Source organism: Momordica charantia (assembly GCF_013281855.1).
Source record: "Momordica charantia cultivar OHB3-1 chromosome 8 unlocalized genomic scaffold, Mcharantia_2.0 BLBB01000008.1, whole genome shotgun sequence".
NCBI classification, from domain to species: domain Eukaryota; kingdom Viridiplantae; phylum Streptophyta; class Magnoliopsida; order Cucurbitales; family Cucurbitaceae; genus Momordica; species Momordica charantia.
The window spans coordinates 20407673-20429287 of NW_028275166.1; the positions used below are offsets into that span (position 1 = coordinate 20407673).

Here is a 21615-nt window from a genome sequence, read left to right on the forward strand (position 1 = left end):
ATGTATATTCATGCATCATATAGTTATAATTGTTATAATGTATGGATGCATATTTTAATTTTCATAATTGATTAATATAAGTGTTATATTAATTCGATGAAAATAAAGTTGTATTGAACATGACATTACTTTAGTTAATATAATTGTTATATTAGTGTATGTCGTCAATGCATGATTATAGGTTTACTTTCTTGAATTTATTAACAGTTATAAAATTTTGATAGATAGAAATTAAAATCTATAATAAAGGATTGCATGCAAACATAGAGTCTAAGTTAATTAATTTTAAAGAGGTTTAAAATTAATTAGACCTTAGGTTATATCTTCTAATATGATTAGGGGTAGTCTTTTATTTCGTTTTAACTAGGTTTAAAATGAAATAATAAAAGACTAAATATAAAATATTGTCTATAAGGGAACTCTGTCTAAGGAAGGTTCTGTTTAGGTTGAGGTATTTAAGAAAGAACACCTCTACCTAGAACCAACCTGGGGGTTGAATTAGTTAATATTTTATATGCATGCAATAATGTCATTAGTTTATGATAAACTAAAACATTAATGGCAAACATTTTGTTGACCATGCACTGGTAGGTCGTTCCTGCATTCTTCAAGCCGAATGACACCACTTTGTAGCAATATAATCCCTGGTCGGTAATGAATGCAATATGTCATTGGTCGAGCTCGTACGTTTTTATCTGGTTGTAGCCCGAGTACACGTCCATGAAGGTCAGCAGCTTATGCTCGGCTATTGCATCGACTAATTGATCTATTCTCGATAAAGGGAAGCTATCTTTAAGGCATACTTTATTTAAATTTGTGAAGTCTACACACATATGCCACTTACCATTTGATTTTGTTTACTAAGACAACATTAGAAAACCACTTGGGGAAGAGAATTTATTGTATATATTCAGCTCATAATAATTTGTTCACCTCTTCTACAATTACAACACTCCTCTCACTATTGACAGGGCGACATTTCTGTTTTACAGGTCGTCGAAGGGGTTTATATTAAGTCGGTAAACCATGATGCTTGGGTCGATGCCAGACATATCCTCGTTCGACCAGGCGAACACGTTGGCATTGAACTTCAAAAAGCTGATCAGTTCAGCCCGGTATCTAGCCTCCGACATGGTTCCAATACTCACTTGTTTTTCAGGACTGAGTAATGGAACCAGCTCCAACTTTTCTGCTGGCGTGCCACTGCCTAAATCGGTTTCATCTTTAGCAAGCTCCTCTTGACTAATGATGGCTGCACAGGTATTAATTTATCCCTTTAAGGCTGCAGCGTAACATTCCCGCGAGGTCTTCTACTCACCTCGGACAATCCCAACTCCCCTGGGAGTTGGATATTTTATCATCTGATGATATGTCGACGGGATAGCTTCTAGAGCATGTAGAATTGGTCGGCTAAAGATCGCGTTATATGCTGATTTTCCGTTCATCACCACGAATTATACCACCAAGCTTATCTGCATTTCTCCTTCGTCGAGCGAGATGGAGAGCTCCATGAATTTGGACATTATAATGTCCTCAGCCTCGATGAACTTGGTTGCTCGGTCTAAGCAACCCTTCAAAGTCATCTCGGGCTTCTTTATCAGCAACCAACTTAACTTCTCATGGGTCACGCCATTGCAAGGCAGACCGAGCTAATAAGTCGGTGCAATTTTCAACCTTAATCTGATCTGCGAGGAATCGTTTGATGTAATCTCCGATGGGCTCCTTGGGTCTCTGACGAATTAAGAAGAGATAGGTGTCTGAGTGCTTCACATTCTTATAGGCCGCAAACTGGGCTACAAATGCCTTCCTCAATTGTTTCTAGCTCGCAATTGAGTATGGAGCTAGCAACCTGAACCATTTTCGAGTCGGCCCTTGTAGAGTGATGAAGAATGCTTGCACTTCATCACGTCTGAATATGTGTAGAAATCCATAATGGACTCATAGGTCTCCACGTAATCAATGGGATCTTTCATCCCATCATATTTGTCGAAGGTCGGAAGGCGACTCTTCTGGGTGACAAGAGCATCGAGGATGGCCTAAACGAAAGGAGGCTTTTTTGGTTCATTGTCCTCAGTGGTTGTTTTACTGACCTTCTTTAGGTCTTCTTTTAGCTCGCTGACCAACTATCTCATCAACTGGCCGAACTGCATTTGTAGACTAATATTGCCAACAGACTCTTCAAGGTTTTGCTTCTCAAGGTCGACATGTTTCAGACTTCAGGTTATACTTGACCTCCAATCTTTGAGGGTTGGGGTGAAAGTTCAGGATGGAGATCATCATCAGGCCTAGGTCGGTTATTACCCCCAAGGACCAATTTGGGGACTAGATTCTGAGCTTGTCGCTTATAAGGGTTCTCACCCTCTTTTTCTTTCCCTTTCCTCAGATCGCGCTAGAGCTCGGGCTTGAGTCTAGTTAGTGGAACCCCTACGTTAAGCAGCGTCTGAGTCATGGCATCCACGTGCCTGCACCTCATCTAACTAGGATTGCAATTGCTCGGATGATGGCACCTCCATCTGTGTGGACTTAGTTTTGCGAACATCAGCTCGAGTCTTGGGTTTCTTCGAGAGTGGAGGACGCTCCTTTCCGAGTACGCCATTAGGCAGTTCGCGATCTCCATTCTCATTACTTCTTGAGTGAGAACCGTTGTCTTCAACCATAGTGAGTACAAACGGCGCCAAATGTTGATGTTGTTTTTCGCCGAGCTCACAGGCCGGTCACGTGCTAACGTGGACGAGCTGTCGAGGTGCTCATGAGTGGACCTGCACAGGGAACCAACACACTGATGCCCAAGTTAGTTGCGAGCTTGAGCTGTTTAAGTCATTCTCAAAGGAAATAGCGTACCTATCAGGTGGGCGGAGTGTCCCTTTTATAGGCAGGCGGGGGAGACAAAGTCGTTAGGTGGTTACGACATGCGGTTACAGCTGTTAGGCCCTCCAGGTCGGTGGTCGGATGTGAGGTCGGGCGACTAAGGTTGGTGAGCATCTTTTCTATCACCTCAGTTCGGTATGGATCAATTCAGCGAGTCCCGATAGTCCATTTTTTGGGATATGGTTGCTCCAAACTGAGTTGATGTGTACACGTGTCGATTCTGATTTTGACCACCAACACCCCTCCTTTTTTTTAATACTAGCGTTTTATTCTCTTTGCACCTACTTTTTCATCTTCATAAAATCACTTTTCTAATTAGGTGGTTCTTGTGTATGTGTATATATAAAAGTAAAAACTTAATGAAAAAAGTTTATAAATGTTCCTAAAACATAGTCACTCACAACAAGTTATCGAAAGAACATAAATAAACAATTGTTTATATCAGGTAAATGTTGAACATGAAAGGTGTCACAACGTCATCGCGACACGGAGCGGCCGACGTCATCCCCTGAAGGATCTCTTTCGAGGTAATGGTTCGGAGTTGTCACAATCATTTATAAGGTGTGATTGGTCACCTACTTTAAAATACTTGGTCGTACCACATTTTGTCAAAAATTATCCTATTATTTTATTTGGTCCAGAAAAAAGAAATGTTTTTATTTTATTTAAAATGTCTCACGTTATATTAATTCACATTTTGTTATAAGATATGAATTAATAGGTATGATGGCATGAAGACCATTAGAAAAATTTTATCACCCCCAGAATATTGGAAGGTTCCAATTTCCGTCATTGGGTTTTCAAAATAATTATTAGTAAAACTAATGATAAAAAAAAATTCAATTTTTGAGGCACGCAAGAACTTGAACTTGGGTTAAGTATATCAATATCTAAATCTCTTGCCAATGTGCCAACACTGTAATACAACTTAAGTTTCCTTTTTAAAACTTAAAGTTTGTTAAAACAAAAACAAAACAAAACTAAAAAATAAAAACTCTAAACAAAATCTTTTATTTAAAATAATTACTTAGTAAAAACGAGGAAAAAAATTAATAAAATAATTTTATTTTAAAGGAAGCAAAGACTCAAACTTGGAGCATGAATGTTAATACTCAAGCTTCATGCCACTGTCCCAACACCTTGTAATTGAAACTTTGATTTCTTCAAAAACACACAACTTTTAATTTATTTTTTAGAACTAAAAAAAACTTACAAATCTTTTAAATTAATAAAAAAATAATTTTTATTTAATTTGAAATTAAAGAGATTCTTTAAAAGAAAAACTTTTGTTTCATAATTAAAAAAAAGTCTTACTCAAAACAAATGTTATTCTGTTTCCATAATTATAATGATCAAACTTGTTACAAATGTTATTCTGTTTCCATAACTATAATGATCAAACTTGTTTAAAAAAAGATTTTGTTTATGCAAAGATGTGCACAACAGTGTGTTCCAGATTGCAGCTCGAACTCGGCCTCCGGACCGACCTGAACACTTGGGCGGACCTGCACAAATAGGTGAGCACTCCGACGATCAAGTCAGTATAGGTCGGATTCCCAGTTTAGTTCGAGGCCAGAAATCATCGTACCTGATCGGGGAGTGAGGTCCTCTACTTATGGGTGGTAGTCCCGCTAATCTCGCGACGGTTACATTCGGTAATCTCGGGACCGTCGGTTACACCCGGTAATCTCGGGACCGACGGTTACGCCCGATAATCACGCTGCAGACAGTTGCTCACATCGGCCCCTACCGAGCTTCCCGGTAGGTCGGACCTGGGCCAGGTTCACCTCGGCCCTCATACTTAGCATTTGTCGACGTTAGTGGCGGCCACCTCGGCTATCCGAGCTGGGCATGACTCATGAGCCATCTTGGAGCACTAATAGGGGTCCTCCACGTGTCCAGGGTATTCCCTTCCCCAAACATTGGCCCCCTCTTTGTCTGGTCCGATCTCGACCTGGCAGAGAAGTTCATTCGACTTGCTTTGGACACGTGGCGACTTCCTATTCGTGGGAAAATACAACCGTCGCTGAAGATTTATCGTTGGAATATTCAAATATTCCGACGCTTCGGATCTCGGGGAGGATCCTAGCCGCTCATTGATTACACGTGTACGGTAGGGAAATTCTTTCGACGGGCTATAAATGCCCCCAATCCTTCAGATCATACCTTACGTTCCCTGAATTCTTGGAGTTCGATCTGAAGGCAGCTCGAACCTTTGGTAGGTCGGTCTCTTCCCTCTCTCTTTCGAACGTAGTTGCCATGTCGTCCTCTTTTAGCAGCAACTTAGGATCCGATTTAGCTCGTAGGTTAGAGTCTGAGCTCAAGGAGATAGAAAACTTTAGACTCTCCGATGACGGGGAGGATAGTGACGCCTCCACTTCAGGTTAGGGTTTGGAATACCTTTCTAGGATACCTGAGCACTACCTCGGATCCCTTCGTAGGGGGTTCGCTATCCCTGAGAATATCCTCCTCAGGCTTCCGGAGGAGGGGGAGAGAGCTGACAATCCTCCAGAGGGATGGGTCACTCTCTACTTCAAAATGTTTGAGTACGGCCTCAGACTTCCCCTTCACCCTTTTGTCCAAGAATTTCTCTTCCGGACTGGATTGGCTCCGGCTCAAGTGGCCCCCAATGGGTGGGGTGTCATTTTCGCTTTGGCCATCCTTTTTTGGCTACGAGCTCGGGATAGTGAGGAGGCCGAGCTGTTGGACGTAGACCAGCTCCTCGCGTGCTTCGAAGCGAAAAGGATAGCTAAGAAGCCCGGTCGGTTCTATATGTGCGCAAGGAAAGGCGCAGGCGGTATAGTTAAGGGGCCGACCTCCATCAAGGGATGGGTAAGGAAGTGGTTCTGCGCTTCTGGGGAATGGCTCGCAAAGGACGAGTCAGGTCGTTCCTTCTTTGACGTCCCCACTAGGTTTGGGAACCTAGGTACGGAGTAGTTCTTGCTTTTCGTAATTTTCTTTTGTCATTCAGGTCTAACTCGGATTTTGTCTTCGTGCAGTTTCAATCCGACCAGTCCCCGAGCTTACGCAAGCCTCCTTCGACACGCTGAAATACTACAAGGAGCGCTTTCCGAGGGGTAGGAAGGTCGGAACCCTGGTGACCGACGAGCTGCTGCTTGAATCCGGGCTGCTAGATTACAACCCTGCAGTTCGTCCCATCGAATCCTCAAGGCCGAACTCTGAACTTGGTATTGACTGGGTGTTTATGCTGAACGCACGCACTAAGCGTGGTAACAATTATATAGATGCAAGCGCACACCTGTCAGAGTAATATAAAATGGATGGAGTATCCAAGTATCGATCCTCAAGGACTTCTAAATAATTTCCAAACTCTGAAGTTTTAAAGAATAGTGAATGTTGAAATGAGTGATTCTTGTAAAATGGGAAGTGGTCACAAATAATGGTTTTGGATTTGGGATTTGGACTTATAATAATAAAACCTAGCCCGATTTACTTCAAGTTAGCCAACAAAGAATCAAGGACATGCTAAGGATAATATGCATTTTACTTTAGAAACTAACGACTACGCTTCTCACTTTACTTATGTCTAAGCAAGTTCAAAGTCCTAAGACATTCCCTAATATGTCTATTATGAGATATATCTTAGTTTTAGGATGGAAATAGTCGCAACCTCGGGTTAAGGTCCTATGTCTAGGCTACTTAAGCGGAACCCTTATGTCTAAGGCGCTCCTCTCCTCGGTTTAACCACTCAACAATGCAAATAAGCAACCTTTTCAGTATTGACTTGTTAAGACTTACAGTGGCCTTCTCTAAATCCTAACTTTTTGGGAAAACATGTTGAGCAATGAATGGAAAGCAAAAACACTACTTCTTAGCAACCCTTTTTAGACATAAAAGGCTAACTATCCATAACCGGGCTAGAGACGGGAATTTAGAAAGACATATTGAAGAAAATACAGCAAGTAAAATGGTTGAATGTGGAATGCATGTGTGAAAAACAAAAGTTAACTAACGGAGAGTTTTTATCGGGATTGAGAGCTTCGCCCTTCTCTTTCAAGCAAGGGAGAGTGTCACGTGCTCTTTCCTCCAAAAACACAACTCTCTTAACTAAAAATAAAGTAAAGGCAAAGAGATGATAAGCAAAGTGCTAGATTTTTATATATTTGAATAAGTAGAAAATAACCAAGTACAAATGGAAACAAAACAAAGCTCAATAAAAGAATGTAAAGTACTCGGGATTTAAAAACCAAAAGCAACTAATGAAAGCAACTCAAAAGTACTTAGAAAGCAACAAAGAAACACTAAAAATGATCAAGAGAAGGAAGCAAGGCTTGATGATTTTGGTGGAGAAGTTGCTGGAATTTATAGCTGTGCAGAATTGGTTAGGTAGGTCCTAAAACGATGGTGAATCACCCATTTCCAACTCTTTTGACTGACCAAATCGTGCTCAAACTGATAGTGGAACACTTCTTCTACACGTATGCATCGGTTGGAACCACCAAAACGCATTGGAAGACGCGTTTCATTAAGGGCAAAGTTGGAAGAAAAACTGTTTTTCTGCAGGCACGCAGGCGCCTGGCGCCTCCCATGAAGCTTTTTTCGTCTTTTTGCTTCTTTTGATTAATTTGCACTCCCAAATGGTCCTAAAATGTCATAAATACAATATAAGCCAACCACAAACCATAATATATGAATTTTGCATGAATTGGAACTCAAACGACCGAGAAAAATCCGAAACAAAGCTGAAACATTGTAAAAACAGCATCTAAAACCTTCTTTTTACGCATGTAAACAAGCGTAATCTGGTATGTCGAGCTTGCCTCACCCCTTTTTCCTCTAACCTTGTGATGACCCCTATTTTTATTTTGCAGCCATGGTTTGCGGGTTTGCAAGCAGCGTGAAGCGCAAGTCCAAGGGCCGAGCCCATGCTCTTGAGGCCGCCCAGAGTTCGAAACCTACCACCCCTGCCGTGGCAGGGCCTGCCTCGGAAGATCCAGCCCAGTGGTCGAGCTGGAGTCTTCTGGGGATCCCTCGAGGGAGAAGCGCCTCAGGGATTAGACCGAGGCGGTGGACGCCCCGCCTTTGGGCGAGGAGGTGAGGGAGGAAGCCCCTCTGAAGCGAAGAAGGAAGAAAAAGAAGGCGATCTCCACCTCGGAGGTCGGAGCTTGCAGGGTCTTACCTGCAAGTTTCGCAGATCGGGTGGACGATCCTGCGGCCAGGATGGGCGGGATGTCCGACGTGACGGCACAGTTCAGAGTTGAGCCGTCAAGTTCCGGGGTGAGGGACCAGGTGTCCCGCATCTCAGCTGCAAGTTTGGACCGCTGCCTAAGAAGGGCGTCCAAATTCGTGAGCGACCCTGGGTCCGTTCTGCAGAGGACCATCGATTACGCCGCCGAGGTAAGACTAGTGTCCCCATTTTTGCTTAATTTCGCCCAACAGGTAGTTTGGTCTAACTTTTTCCTTGTACCGTTTCTCAGGCGTTCGTTGCTTCCATTCAATCGGCTCTGGCTGTAAAGGCCGAGCTGGATGGGAGGGAAGTTCTGGCAGCGAGGGAGAAAGAGGAGTTCTCTGCTGCCTTGGAGGCTGCTTCCTCCACCATGAAGGATGAGCTGCTGAAGGCTCACTCTGAGGTGGAGATTTTGAAGGCCGAGGTGGAGTCCCAGGCCGAGCTGCTGAAGAAGGAAGAGGACAGGCGCAAGGCCCAACTCCGAGCTGCCCACGCTATCACCAGGGGCTTGGAGAAGGAGAAGTTCTAGCTCCTGAAGGAGAAGGACGACATGCTCCAGGCGCTTGAAGTGAAGGATAAGGAGTTGGAGACGGCAAGGAACGCCTCAGCAATGGAGTCCTATTGGAGGAATCGTTTAGGCAACATCCTGACTTCGATGGATTTGCCAAAGACTTTTCTGACGCGGGTTTCAAGTTCCTCATGAAGGGCATTGCTTCCGACATGCCCGACCTTCAAATCGATCTCAGCGGTCTGAAAAGGAGGTATGCCGAGAAGTGGGCGTCTGGGCCTGGCGGCACCCCTGACCCCCAAGCGTTGGTGGATCAGTATGTCAGAGATCTGGACTCTGACTACTCCGATCCCGAAGAGGACCAGGTCGGCTCCACTCAAGAGGGCGCTCCTCAAGCAGGCTCTTAGGCGACCACCCTTCACGAGGCTTTTCGCTGTCCTTCTTCCCTTTTCTTTTGTTTTCTGCTTGTCAGGGCAGAGCTGCAAGGTCTATAAGCCTTGGCTCTGCTCTCCATTAATGAAGAAGCTTTGTTCGATTTTACTTTGGTGTCGGCAACATCTTTCATTTCTTTGCCTTTTTCTTGAACTGCAGCCAATGTCACCTCGCACCTCTTACCTTTGAGGTCGCGCCTTCAGTTAAAATAGTTGTAAATTTGAGTTTGAATCTCTTAATGTTCAATACATTGCACCAACTCTGGATTTTTAACATTTCACCCTTAACTTAAAAAAGGTTAAAAGGCTAAAATCCTAAGTCCGTAGCTATTCTTCATATCGTTCCTCGTACCCCCAAGTTCGGAGGCTTGATCATTTTGAACTTTTCACATCGCCCCTTTGCCTTGAAGGTTTGAATTTTAAGTTCGTCAGTCGTTTTGGCATCGCACCTCGTACCCTTAGGCTTCGGAGGATTGAATTTGAACCAACTGCTGGAATGTGATCGCGTGGGAGTCCGTGGCCCCCATTTAATTTCTGGTCGAACTCGGAAGCATGAAATTAAATCATCACATTTATTCCGATCATAATTCTTTTGGAACAGTCTTTACAGATTCATTGAAAATCCTTTTGGCATTTCAAGGATAATAACGCTTCAGGTGCTCCGCGTTCCACGGGTGCGCGAGGACATCTCCTTTCAGATCGGCCAATATGTACGTCCCAGGTCGGACTATGCCCTTGATCTCAAATGGGCCCTCCCAGGCCGGATGAAGGGCACCCACATGCGTTTGGACCCTCCTTAAGACCAGATGTCCGACCTGAAAGGCCCGAGGTCGAACGCGGGCATTGTAATGTCTGGCCATTCTGCCCTGATATTCCGCCAGGCGTAGCTGAGCCATTGCTCTTCTTTCTTCCAACAAGTCGAGGTTGAGGAGCAGCTCATCCTCATTTGTCGTAGGCTCGTAATGCTCTACTCTGTCAGATGGCATGCCGATCTCAACCGGGACTACAGCTTCGGAACCGAAGGCCAGGGAGAACGGGGTCTCACCCGTCGACTCTCGTTGGGTGGTCCGGTACGACCATAGAACCTCTGGTAGCTCCTCGGCCCACCTGCCTTTCTTGGAGTCCAGTCTATGTTTGATGCCTCGCTTGATGATCTTGTTGACTGCCTCCACCTGCCCATTTGCTTGCGGATGTGCGGGGGACGAGCTAAGATGACTTATGCCAAGTTTGCTGCAAAAGTCTTTGAACTTGGCGTTGTCAAACTGCTTCCCATTGTCTGTTACTATGGCCTGCGGTATACCAAAGCGACATATGATATTCGTCCATACGAAGGACGTGACCCTGGATTCCGTTATGTGGGAGAGCGCTTCGGCCTCGGCCCACTTGGTGAAGTAATCCACAGCAACCACAGCGAACTTGGTCTGGCCCTTGACCAAAGGGAAAGGACCAATGATGTCTACCCCCCATTGCGCGAATGGCCACGGGGCCGAGATGGGGGTGAGCAGCTCGGGAGGTTGGTGGATTATGGTTCTGTAGCGTTGGCAATTGTCGCAAGTTCTAACGAACTTCTTGGCGTCCTGGTTAAGGGTCGGCCAATAGTATCCTTGTCGGATCACTTTGGCTGACAGTGACCGGGCGCCTGAGTGATTGCCGCACACTCCTTCGTGGATCTCTCTGAGAACGTACAGGCCCTCTTTAGGGGTTAGGCATCTCAATATAGGCAGGGAAAAGCCACGTCGGTACAATGCCCCATCTCGGACCACGAACCGAGCTACCCGCCTTACCAACGTTTTGCGCTCCCTGGGGTCTTGTGGTGAGTTGCCCCTAATGAAATCTGCGATCGGGTCCATCCATGAGGATTCTGGAGCGCCGATCTCCACCAGATCTGGCTCTAAGATCGAGGGATTATCGAGGATCTCGACGGGGACCGACCTGGCCAGGTCGGTCTCGTACGCCGATGCTAACTTGGCCAAGGCGTCAGCATTAGAATTTTCTGCTTGCGGAACCCGGCTTACTTCGTAAGCTCGAAACTGGGCGAGGTACGATCTGACCTTGCCCAAATACTTCTCCATTCGGGTGTCTTTGGCTTGGTACTCGTCTTTGATCTGGCTCACAACCAGTTGGGAGTCACTGAAGACCTTAACACAAGAGGCCCCCAATGCTCTAGCGATTCGCAGGCCGGCAATAAATGCTTCATACTCAGCCTCGTTGTTAGAAGTCCGGAAGCCGAACCGCAAGGCATACTCAAATCGCTCGCCCCCTGGTCCGAGCAAGAGGACCCCGGCTCCGCACCCCTTCTCATTGGAGGATCCGTCGACATAGACTGTCCAAGGTAGGTCGGACTCGCTCAGCTCGGAGGGTGGTGTGAGCTCGGCTATGAAATCTGCCGCTGCTTGTCCTTTCAACGCAGTTCTGGGTTCGAACTGGATGTCGTACTCACTTAGCTCTATTGCCCACTTCATTAGGCGTCCAGAAGCTTCCGGCTTATGGAAGATGCTTTTTAGGGGCAAGTTAGTGAGCACCACCACCGTATGGGCTTGGAAGTATGGTCTGAGCCGTCGGGCCGAGGTGACCAAAGCGAGAGCCAACTTCTCCATCTGAGGGTATCTAGTCTCGGCTTCGGTCATAGCCTTGCTTGTGTAGTAGACCGGTTTAGCCGCGCTTCCTCTTGCCTGATTAGGACCGAGCTGACGGCACTGTCAAACACTGCTAAGTACAATTGGAGCTTGTCCCCCGGCATGGGCTTGGCGAGCAAAGGTGCCGAACAGAGGTAGCTCTTCAATTGCTGAAACGCTTGCTCACACTCCGCTGTCCATTCAAACGGCCCTTTCTTTCGTAGGATTTTGAAGAAAGGAAGGCACTTATCTGTCGCTCTTCAAACAAACCGGCTCAGGGCCGCAACCCTGCCATTGAGACACTGAAGCTGCCTCAGCGTCTTCGGTGCCTCCATCTCGGTCACGGCTTTAATCTTTTCGGGGTTGGCCTCGATTCCCCGGTTATTCACCATGAAGCCGAGAAATTTTCCCGAGGAGACTCCAAAGGCACACTTAGCAGGGTTGAGCTTCATTTGATATGCCCTCAGAACCTCGAAGGCTTCGGCCAGGTCGGAGAGATGCGACTTGGACTGCTTGCTCTTGACAAGCATGTCGTCCACATACAGTTCCATATTCCGGCCGATCTGTTTGGCGAACATTTTGTTCACCATTCTCTGGTAGGTTGCTCCTGCGTTCTTTAACCCGAAGGGCATGACCTTGTAGCAGTACAGACCTTGGTCTGTTATGAAAGCGGTATGACCTTCATCTGAGACATGCATCTTGATTTGGTTGTACCCAGAGTAGGCGTCCATGAAGGTGAGCAGTTCGTGCCCGGCTGTGGCGTCCACGAGCTGATCAATCCTCGGCAGTGGGAAGCAATCTTTCGGGCATGCCTTATTTAAGTTCGTAAAATCTACGCACATTCTCCACTTGCCGTTAGATTTGTTAACTAATACAACATTGGAGAGCCACTCGGGATACGAAATTTCTCTTATGTATTCAGCTTTCAACAGTTTGTTAACTTCCTCAACAATTACATCAATCCTCGACTTGTTTATAGGTCTTCTCTTTTGTTTCACAGGTCGGAATGATGGATCTATGCTGAGGCGGTGCGTCATAATTCGCGGGTCAATGCCAGGCATGTCCTCATGGGACCACGCAAAGACGTCCAAGTTGGATCTGAGGAAGTGGATTAGCTCCTCTCTGTCGGTGGCCCCCAGCTTGGTTCCTATGCTTACCTGCTTCTCGGGACTAAGCAGAGGAACAAGCTCGAGCTCCTCAGTGGGTGCGGCAAACTCCTTCCTCGGCAGGTCGGCCTCGAACTCGAGCGGCCCATCCCTGCTGGCGAGAGTTTCGAGGGCGCAGATCGATGAGCCTTTGAGTGCGGAGGCATAACACTCCCTCGAAGCGGTCTGTTCTCCTCGGACCGTGCCCACGCCATTGGGGGTGGGATACTTCAAAACTTGATGAAGTGTTGAGGGAATGGCCCGAAATGAGTGGATGATGGGTCACCCAAAGATGGCGTTATAGGCCGATCTACCGTCAATTACCACGAACTCGGCCATTTGAGTGACCCGAGTTTGGTCCTGCCCCAGCGTGACCGGCAAGTCGATGCAACCCTCTGGGATGACCAATTACAACCAGCGGTGTCGGGCTCCTCTTCAATTGCGACCTCGTCCATCCCAAGGCGAGGTAGGTCGGTAAAGACAGGATGTTAGCAGATGCGCCCCCATCTACCAGCACTCTCCTGACCACCACATGATCAATCAAGGGAGCAATCACAAGTGCATCATTGTGGGGCAGGTGGACCTCCTCCAAGTCTGCACCGTCGAAGGTGATTGGGCAGGTCGGCCCCTGCTCTCTGATGATGCACACCTCGCGCCTGGCTGCACGGGCTAACTCCTTTCTTTTATGTCCGGACTGATCCCCGCTTGGCCCTCCAAAAATGGTATTGATGACCGCAGGTCGATCGGTGCGTCGGGGTGGCGTCCTTGAACGCTTTCGCTCTTCCTTTTTCTCTGCTGAGCTGGTCCTGGGCTTTCCCACAAACTTCTTGAAGTAGCCGTCTTGAATTAGATCCTCAATTTGGCGCTTCAACTCCCAGCAGTCCGACGTGTTGTGGCCGTGCTCCCGATGGAAGCGGCAATACTTGTCCTTGCTGCGCCTCTCCGGGGCTCCCCGAAGTTTCTCAGGACGCTTGAGTAGTTTTTCCATTCCAGACTCCTCGATGTTCGTTAGGATCTCGAAAATTGGAATCGTGGTCGGGGTGAAGCGCTCGTAAGGTTGGCTCCTGGTAGGTCCGCTCTCCGCCCTTCGATACTCAGCTTGGCCGCTGGAAAAGGATCCCTTGTCCTTGGACTTGGGATCTGCCCTTTCTACATCTTTTCCACTTCTGCCCCGGCCGATCTTTCGCTCTGGTCGGCCGGTTTTGGTTCGGAGGAGCTCCTGTCCATCGATGACTTTCTTCGCCTTCTGAAGCACCTCGGCGAAGGTGGCCGGGGCCTCCTCTCCAAGTTTCACCGTGAGGGCTTCGTCGGCTAGACCGGTGAGGAAATAGCACATGGCCGAGTCATCGAAGCAGTGTGCAACCTTCAACTGCTCCTCCTGGAATCTGGTGACATACTCCCGCAGCGTCTCACCCTCCTTCTGCCTGATGGTGGCGAGATGGGTCGCTGTCTTTTTGTCATAGTGCCGAGAAGAGAACTGGGCGAGGAACTCCCTTCTCAGCTGAGAGTAGGTCGAGATCGACCTAGCTGGCAGTCTTCGATACCACAATCGCGCGCTGCCAGTAAGCGCGATTTGAAAGGCACGGCATTTGATTGCGTCTGATGCCGCTTGGAAGTCCATGAGGCCTTCAAAGACCTCAACATAGTCCTTGGGGTCCTTCGTCCCATCATAAGGCTTCACGGTAGGAGGTTTGAACTTTGGAGGGATTGGTGCTTCCAAAACGTTCGAGGTGAAAGGCGATTCTCCCAAGTCGCCATCGTTCAGTGAATCGTCTTTCTGCTCACATTTGGCCTTTAAGGCCTCCGCTTGAGCGTCGAGCTCCCCCCTCAGCTGGTCGAACTCCTCCCTTATAATTATCCCTGCGGGATTGTGAGAGGATTCAGCCTGCTGGTTGGAGCTCCTGTGTGAGCGGGATCGTGACTGCCCTCTTCGGAGAGACGAGCCTCTCTTTCTGTTGAGATGCTCACGGAGGTCTCCCCCCTGGCGAGTGTACCCTTCGCTCTCGTTGTTTTCGGGACGTTCCTCCTCGGCTGGGCCGAGGTGGGAACCCCTTTGCTCGCGTACGTCCACGCGCGTCACTCGATTTTCAGATCGGGACCCTGCGCCTGCAGCTAGCATCATTTCGTTATACATTTCCTCCATGGAGCGCATTTGTGTGCGCATTGCCTCCATCTCTCTCTTGAGCGCATCAAAGTTCTCGCTTGTTGGAGCCGGAGCTGGATCCCGGGCGCCCTTCTTAGAGGTCCCACCTCGGCCACGGGTGGCCTTGGACGTCCTCGGGTGCGCAGGCGGTAGGGCAGGCGCGGTGATCCGCGCCGACGTGCGGAGGGGTTCCATTGCTAGGCCGTCGTGACCTTGCCCCTCTACCGCTGCTGCTCCGACCTCCCTCTGGTGGGCATCGCTGGCAGCTAGAGTTCTTCGGTCTGTCGTATTGGTCGAGTTCGCTGGTTGAACCATGTTCGCTCGCGTGTTGGTTTAAAAGAATTGGGATGACTTAGATTGTCGTTTCCCACAGACGGCGCCAAATGTTTATGCAAAGATGTGCACAACAATGTGTTCCAGATTGCAGCTCGAACTCGGCCTCCGGACCGACCTGAACACTTGGGCGGACCTGCACAAAAAGGTGAGCACTCCGACGATCAAGTCAGTATAGGTCAGATTCCCAGTTTAGTTCGAGGCCAGAAATCATCGTACCTGATCGGGGAGTGAGGTACTCTACTTATGGGTGGTAGTCCCGCTAATCTCGCGACGGTTACATTCGGTAATCTCGGGACCGTCGGTTACACCCGGTAATCTCGGGACCGACGGTTACGCCCGATAATCACGCCGCAGACAGTTGCTCACATCGGCCCCTACCGAGCTCCCCGGTAGGTCGGACCTGGGCCAGGTTCACCTCGGCCCTCATACTTAGCATTTGTCGACGTTAGTGGCGGCCACCTCGACTATCCGAGCTGGGCATGACTCATGAGCCATCTTGGAGCACTAATAGGGGTCCTCCACGTGTCCAGGGTATTCCCTTCCCCAAACAGATTTGATTCCCTCCTTATAACAACTTTATCTTTTTATGCCTTTGTAAATTCAAAATTCGAACAAGTTAAGATTTTATTATTAAAACAACTTTCTAAAAAAGTATTTTCTTTAAATCTTCTCTTTTGTTTTTAAAACTCAAGACAAAACTCATTAGAAAAATACAAAATCAAAAGAGTAAACCTTATTAAAATGTTAAAACTCAACTTCTAAACTTTGAATTGAAATTTAAAAGAATCTAATTAATTTTTTAAACAAAATTTTCTTTTATTAAAACTCTTATTCTTTTTCTTTTCAATTTATTTTAGCCAACATTTAAAGAAAAATTTTTTATTTAAACAAAATTAACTTTTTATTTATTTCATTTTAAAAACTCTTTTTTATTTTATTTTAAAACAAATTTTATTGTGAAATAATTTACATTATTTTTCAAAACTTATTTTAAAAAATATTTTTTTTAAAAGGAAAATTTTAGTTGTTTTGTTTAAAAATAATTTTTTTTGTTATTATTAAAAGAAGAGGTATATTGTTTTTGCGCAGAGATTTCTACCGTCGGGTTTTTGATAAAAAAAAACTGATGTCGTTCGTGTCGTCGGGAGCTCGTGGGTGTCAAGGTGGGTCACCGGTCTCACTAGTGTCGCTGCTGTACTGCCGCTTGTCGTCGGTCTACTAATGTTGGGTAGTCGCCCGAATATTATCAAATCTGTTCGTCACTAGACCTGGAATTTGTGGTGGTCCCTCGTCGGATTTGCAAAGGAAAAGAAAAAATATGTATGAAAGGTTGGGGGAAAGGAAGAGGGTGTGGTGGTGAGGTTAATAGGGAAGAGTGAAGGCTAAAGTAGAAGTGGTCCAATTGTAGAATGAGATGAAGGAGGTTAGGCTTTTAGGAAAAAAAAAAGATCTTCTTTGATTCTGAAGCAGAAAAATAAGGAAGAATAATACAAGGAAAAAATCAAATTTATTTAAAAACAAAATCTTTTTTAATTAGAAAAAAAATATTTTATTTAAAAAACAAAATCCTTTTAATAAAATCAAATTTTATTTAAACAAAATCATTTTTAATTTCTGATTAATAAAATCAAAACCTTTAAATAAATCTAAACTTTTTTTTAATTTAAGTTAATTTAAACTTTATCTTAAAACTAATAATAAAGTAAAATGATGTTATTTTTAACAAAAACAGTAAAATTTAATAAAGTAAAATAATAAATAATAAATAAATATCATAATAAAATTTGAGTCGGATCAAATACGGTGTCTACAAAACGTAAGTTGTGAAAACAACTCTTTTGAATTCTTCTCCTTGAACTAATTTATTTATTTACTTAATATTTTTATAATGTTAGCTAAACTTTTAATAGAAGAAATATTTTAATGGGCAACAACTCTATCATATCATATGTATTAAAAATATTTCTAAGTAAGAAAAAGGTTTACGCCAAATAATACGTCTCTTTATTTGTAAATACGAAGAAGAAAAACCCTTTTTCACCACAAGTTTTCCCAATGAAAACTTGAGTGCTACAAAGTTCTATAATTACAAAGCTTTAGTGTAGATAGATTATCTTCCACCATTTTCTACATCAAATGATCATCTCTACAATTACTTAGGCTGGTGGAGCAGGGGAAGAACAAGCACGAGGGTTTTGTTTTCCAGAAATGATGGGCTTCACATTCTTACATTGAGATGAAATAGGACCTTCGTTTCCATTGTAAGTGAGATCAATGTCAGCTACTTCTACATCTTCACATGGAACTTCGGCACTACAAACAAGTTTGACTGCAAGTGCATTGGCTGAAGAACCTCTAACATTCTTGAAGCTAACCTTACTAATCTTCACTTTTGATGGACTCTGAAAAGCAATAGATATAACATTGTTTCTTTAAGCATTATTTAAACCTTTCAAAATGCAATTAAAACAAATATTTAAAAGTACCAAAATTTCAATACCTTTTTGTTACATTGGTTGTATGGACAATATTCTTGGTCTATAAGAATGGGATTGCTAACATTAACCATTATCATGTCTTCAAAATGCATATCAGAAGCTGTTCCAGCAGTAGGAGAAGCTGGCCAAGTTTTTATTCTAACACCGTTGGATGTATTCATTATTGTACAATTCGTAGCTCTGATTCCTTCCACTGGTTCTTCAGCAGTGTACCTTCCTAGACTTCCTACGCTTATACCATGTCCAGGACCACATGTCACATTAGTAATTGTTACCTGCTTACTACCATCTCCAAGTGAGATACAATCATCTCCTGTACCGATGTTTGTACTTAGGATATTAATCCCAGTAGAACGACCAATATGAATTCCATCTGTATTGATACTATCTCCCGGCGCATTGACATTCACGTGTTGGAAGGTAAGGTTGTTACAACCCAAAATTTGTACATGAAAGTTTTTGCTATCTTTAGAGGTTATGTCACTCACGATCGAATTTGTGATGAAGCTAAACCTCAAACTCTGCACATTTATACCAAACAAATATTCTCATGCATACGTACATTTAATTAAGAGAAAAAATATGGGATGACAGTTTGATTTTTAAAATCCTAACCATAAGATTGATTAATAAACATATAGACTAAGATATATGGAAATCACCAAAAAGAAATTGATTAGATGATAGTGCACGTACCATGGGGAGTCTATCGCATTTGGGATTTTTGTCACAATCATTTTTTTCCCAAGCTGCCTTTCCTTGGCCATCAAAAGTTCCACCACCTGATAATGTAAAGTGGTCGATATATTTAAACTGAACCCAACCTTCTCCGGTAAGATCTATTGGTGCCTGTATTGTTCCTTGGAGTTGAACTTCGATAGGGCTTTTGCAAGGGCCTGTCAAATCAATTGTACCTAACTTGTAAGCCACCTTTGGAATAATTACTTTACTTTGAATCGGTGATGCACAAGCTTCCTTCCATGCACTCATCAGAGCCTATACATAAATTAAAACATAATTAACAATGTCTTTATCATATTTTTTGTTTCCCATCTCATAAACAAATATTAAACACTTTCTTTATACCTTAGATATATCAGCATTAGGCATAGCACCAAACTTGGTTACATCAAAAATGCCATCACTAGACTGGGCTTTCGTTGTTGATACAAATAATAATACGACAGATAGAATCAACAAATTCAACTCCATTCCCATCTTGTTCTTCTTCTATTTTTTTTCTTTTTTTGCTTTTTTCTAATTTTTTTTGCCTAGTATCTTTTTCAGTATGTTTGAAGGTATTGATGGCGATTAGAAGTATTTATATAGAAAATTATGAATTTGGCACCACTCAAATTTCCTTATTATTAGGCCTCTCCGGTTTGCACCAATTACCCATAACTAATTATACCGAACTACTTGGGTTTAAAAGAAAACATTTACTTCTCACCTCCCTTAAATTTCTCTCTAAAGTAAAATAGAAGTTTACTAAACTCTCTCTGACCAAAAAAAAAAAAAGACACACAGGTTGTGAGAGATGTCCGCTTCTCACTCAAAAGAACGGCTCACTAGCTAGTGAAGAAGAAATATAAGGCTGGTAAAGTATATTAGCCACGCCCATATGTATATCTACCATAATTGTTCAATTTCTTATATTGTTTTGAATGCAAAAGTTTCAAAATCGTTTGGGACATTGTATATATTTAAATGACCATGTGACAATATTTTGATGTTATGATTTTTCCTGAATAAATGCTATGAAATAAAAAACTAACCAATGAATGGATGAGATAAATATAAATATGGGATTATAATGGAGTAGAGAGAGCGTAAACGGTATCGAGGTGGGGATTCCCCACTCATGGATAGAGAGTCCGTACAAGAAAAGTCTATCTCATATATTTGTTTACTTGAAATTGTTTGGAATCAAAGTTAGAAACTAATTCATGTTGTCCAATTCCATAAATATGAATAATGATTACCAAAATATCCTTATATATTTTAATTAATTTAAAAATGTATTAGCTAAAAAAGATATATAGAGAATTTTTTAAGTAAAAATAATAATTACTTAAAATAAATTTTAGTTCTACTATTTATTTTTCTATTTAATAGTAATAAATTTTATTCTTATATTAAAGTTTAAAAAATATTTACATTTTATTTTATATTAATATTACATTATTTATTATAACAAATTTTCTCTTACCAGTTCAATTTAAAATTATATACATGTCAATTGCCACTGAACTATCTATTAGGTTAACGTATATAATTCTTAACATATAAGTTATATCGATAAAAAACCAATATTTTTCCAAACACGTCATTTTCCTAATTCATATCACAAAAACATAAATAAATGAGTCACCCAAATATTATATAACTATTTCCACTAATCAAGTAAACGTAAAAGTTCAAAATAGTCATAACTATATCTATATTCATACTATATGAAAAAGGGGGAAGGTAGGAAAAACATTTTTTTTATACTTTTGTCGCTTGCCCTTTTTCTTTTTTTTTGCTAAGGTTATATTTAACACACAAAATAAAAAGGAGGATATCAGAGCCCGAGATCAAGGCACACCACCCAAAGGGAAAACTCAAGACAAGAAGAAAGATAAGAAAATCAAGAAAACAAATCCCAAGTCGAGATAATCATAGGATCATAGCTCAAACAGCATCTCCTATGTCAGGTAGTACAACGATAACAGATCTCGGCTTTCAAGGCGCGTAAGAAGATAGAAGGTGACTGGCCCACCCCACCCGCATGAACTCTAGCATTACGCTCCCTCTAGATAAATGAAACAGCTGAAGTCCACGTCAAACACCACACACAACGACGAGCAGACTTTCTGGTACTAATGTGACAAATCCAAGCAAGCTCAGTAGACCAATATGAAATGCGATGAGAAGAACCAACCCAAGCAATCATACAACCTCCCAACCAGAGGGGCACTCAAAGAAAAGATGGTCCTGGACTCCATGCCAGCATAAAACACACCTGAAGTAGGAACAGAAGAGTCCCAACGACACAAACGATCCCTTACTAAATTTACTAATTTACAAACTATACCATTAATATATTATTATTAATATTAAATTAATTATTAATACTAATAAATGTATTGGATTTAAAATGTAAAAATGCAAAAAGTTTCGTGTAGAGTTTTTTATTTATTTATTATAAATACTAATAAATGTATAGGATTTAAAAGGTTATCTATTTATATTGAAAAAGGAGCATGCAGTAAAAACATTTTGCTTGTTAAAAAAATGTATTAGATTTAAAAGGTTATAATGCAAAAAGTTTTCCTACCACATAAAATTAATTTTTGGTTAAAATGCAAAAAGTTTTCCTGCCATGTAAAATTAATTTTTTCTTTAATTGTAATTTATATAAAAATTTCACGACTTTTAGAATTTCAAAAGCTTATTCTGTACTGCTATAAAAATATGCTTCCTTCCACCGTTTTTTTTCAATCACACTTAATGTTTCACTATTTTAATTTTAGTTCGCTCAAAACTGTTGGGAAATTGAAGACCCTGAATAATTTTCCCTTCCACAGAAATATCCAAACACAACCAAAATATATGAAAATAGGAAGAAAATTGTAAAAACACAATAATAACGACACAACAAATTATACTGGTTCACCATTAAGGCTACGTCCAGTCTTCCACAGATGTGGGTAATTCACTAATAATTGTTTAAGGATTAGAATACAAAACTCTCCCCAAAAATATCCCCTAGAGGTCCCAACAAAAGCCCTCTAGCTTCTAAGTATTATAACACACTATACTTAGGTACAAGAATGAAAAACACTCACTAAACCCACTGGATACAGAATCCTTTTCAACACTGCCCACAACCACTCAAGTC

General features: G+C 43.1%; 1 protein-coding gene across 1 annotated transcript; it reads right to left on the reverse strand.

The window, feature by feature from the left end:
* Nucleotides 1-17215: 17215 nt before the first annotated feature.
* On the reverse strand, nt 17216-19020 carry LOC111024096 (exopolygalacturonase-like). Its single transcript, XM_022301695.2, has 4 exons — nt 18819-19020; nt 18429-18728; nt 17735-18253; nt 17216-17636 (listed from the first exon to the last, which is right to left on the reverse strand). The coding sequence occupies exons 1-4, from the start codon at nt 18948-18950 to the stop codon at nt 17391-17393; spliced, it is 1197 nt and encodes a 398-aa protein (XP_022157387.1). The 5' UTR covers nt 18951-19020; the 3' UTR covers nt 17216-17390.
* Between the last annotated feature and the right edge of the window lie 2595 nt (nt 19021-21615).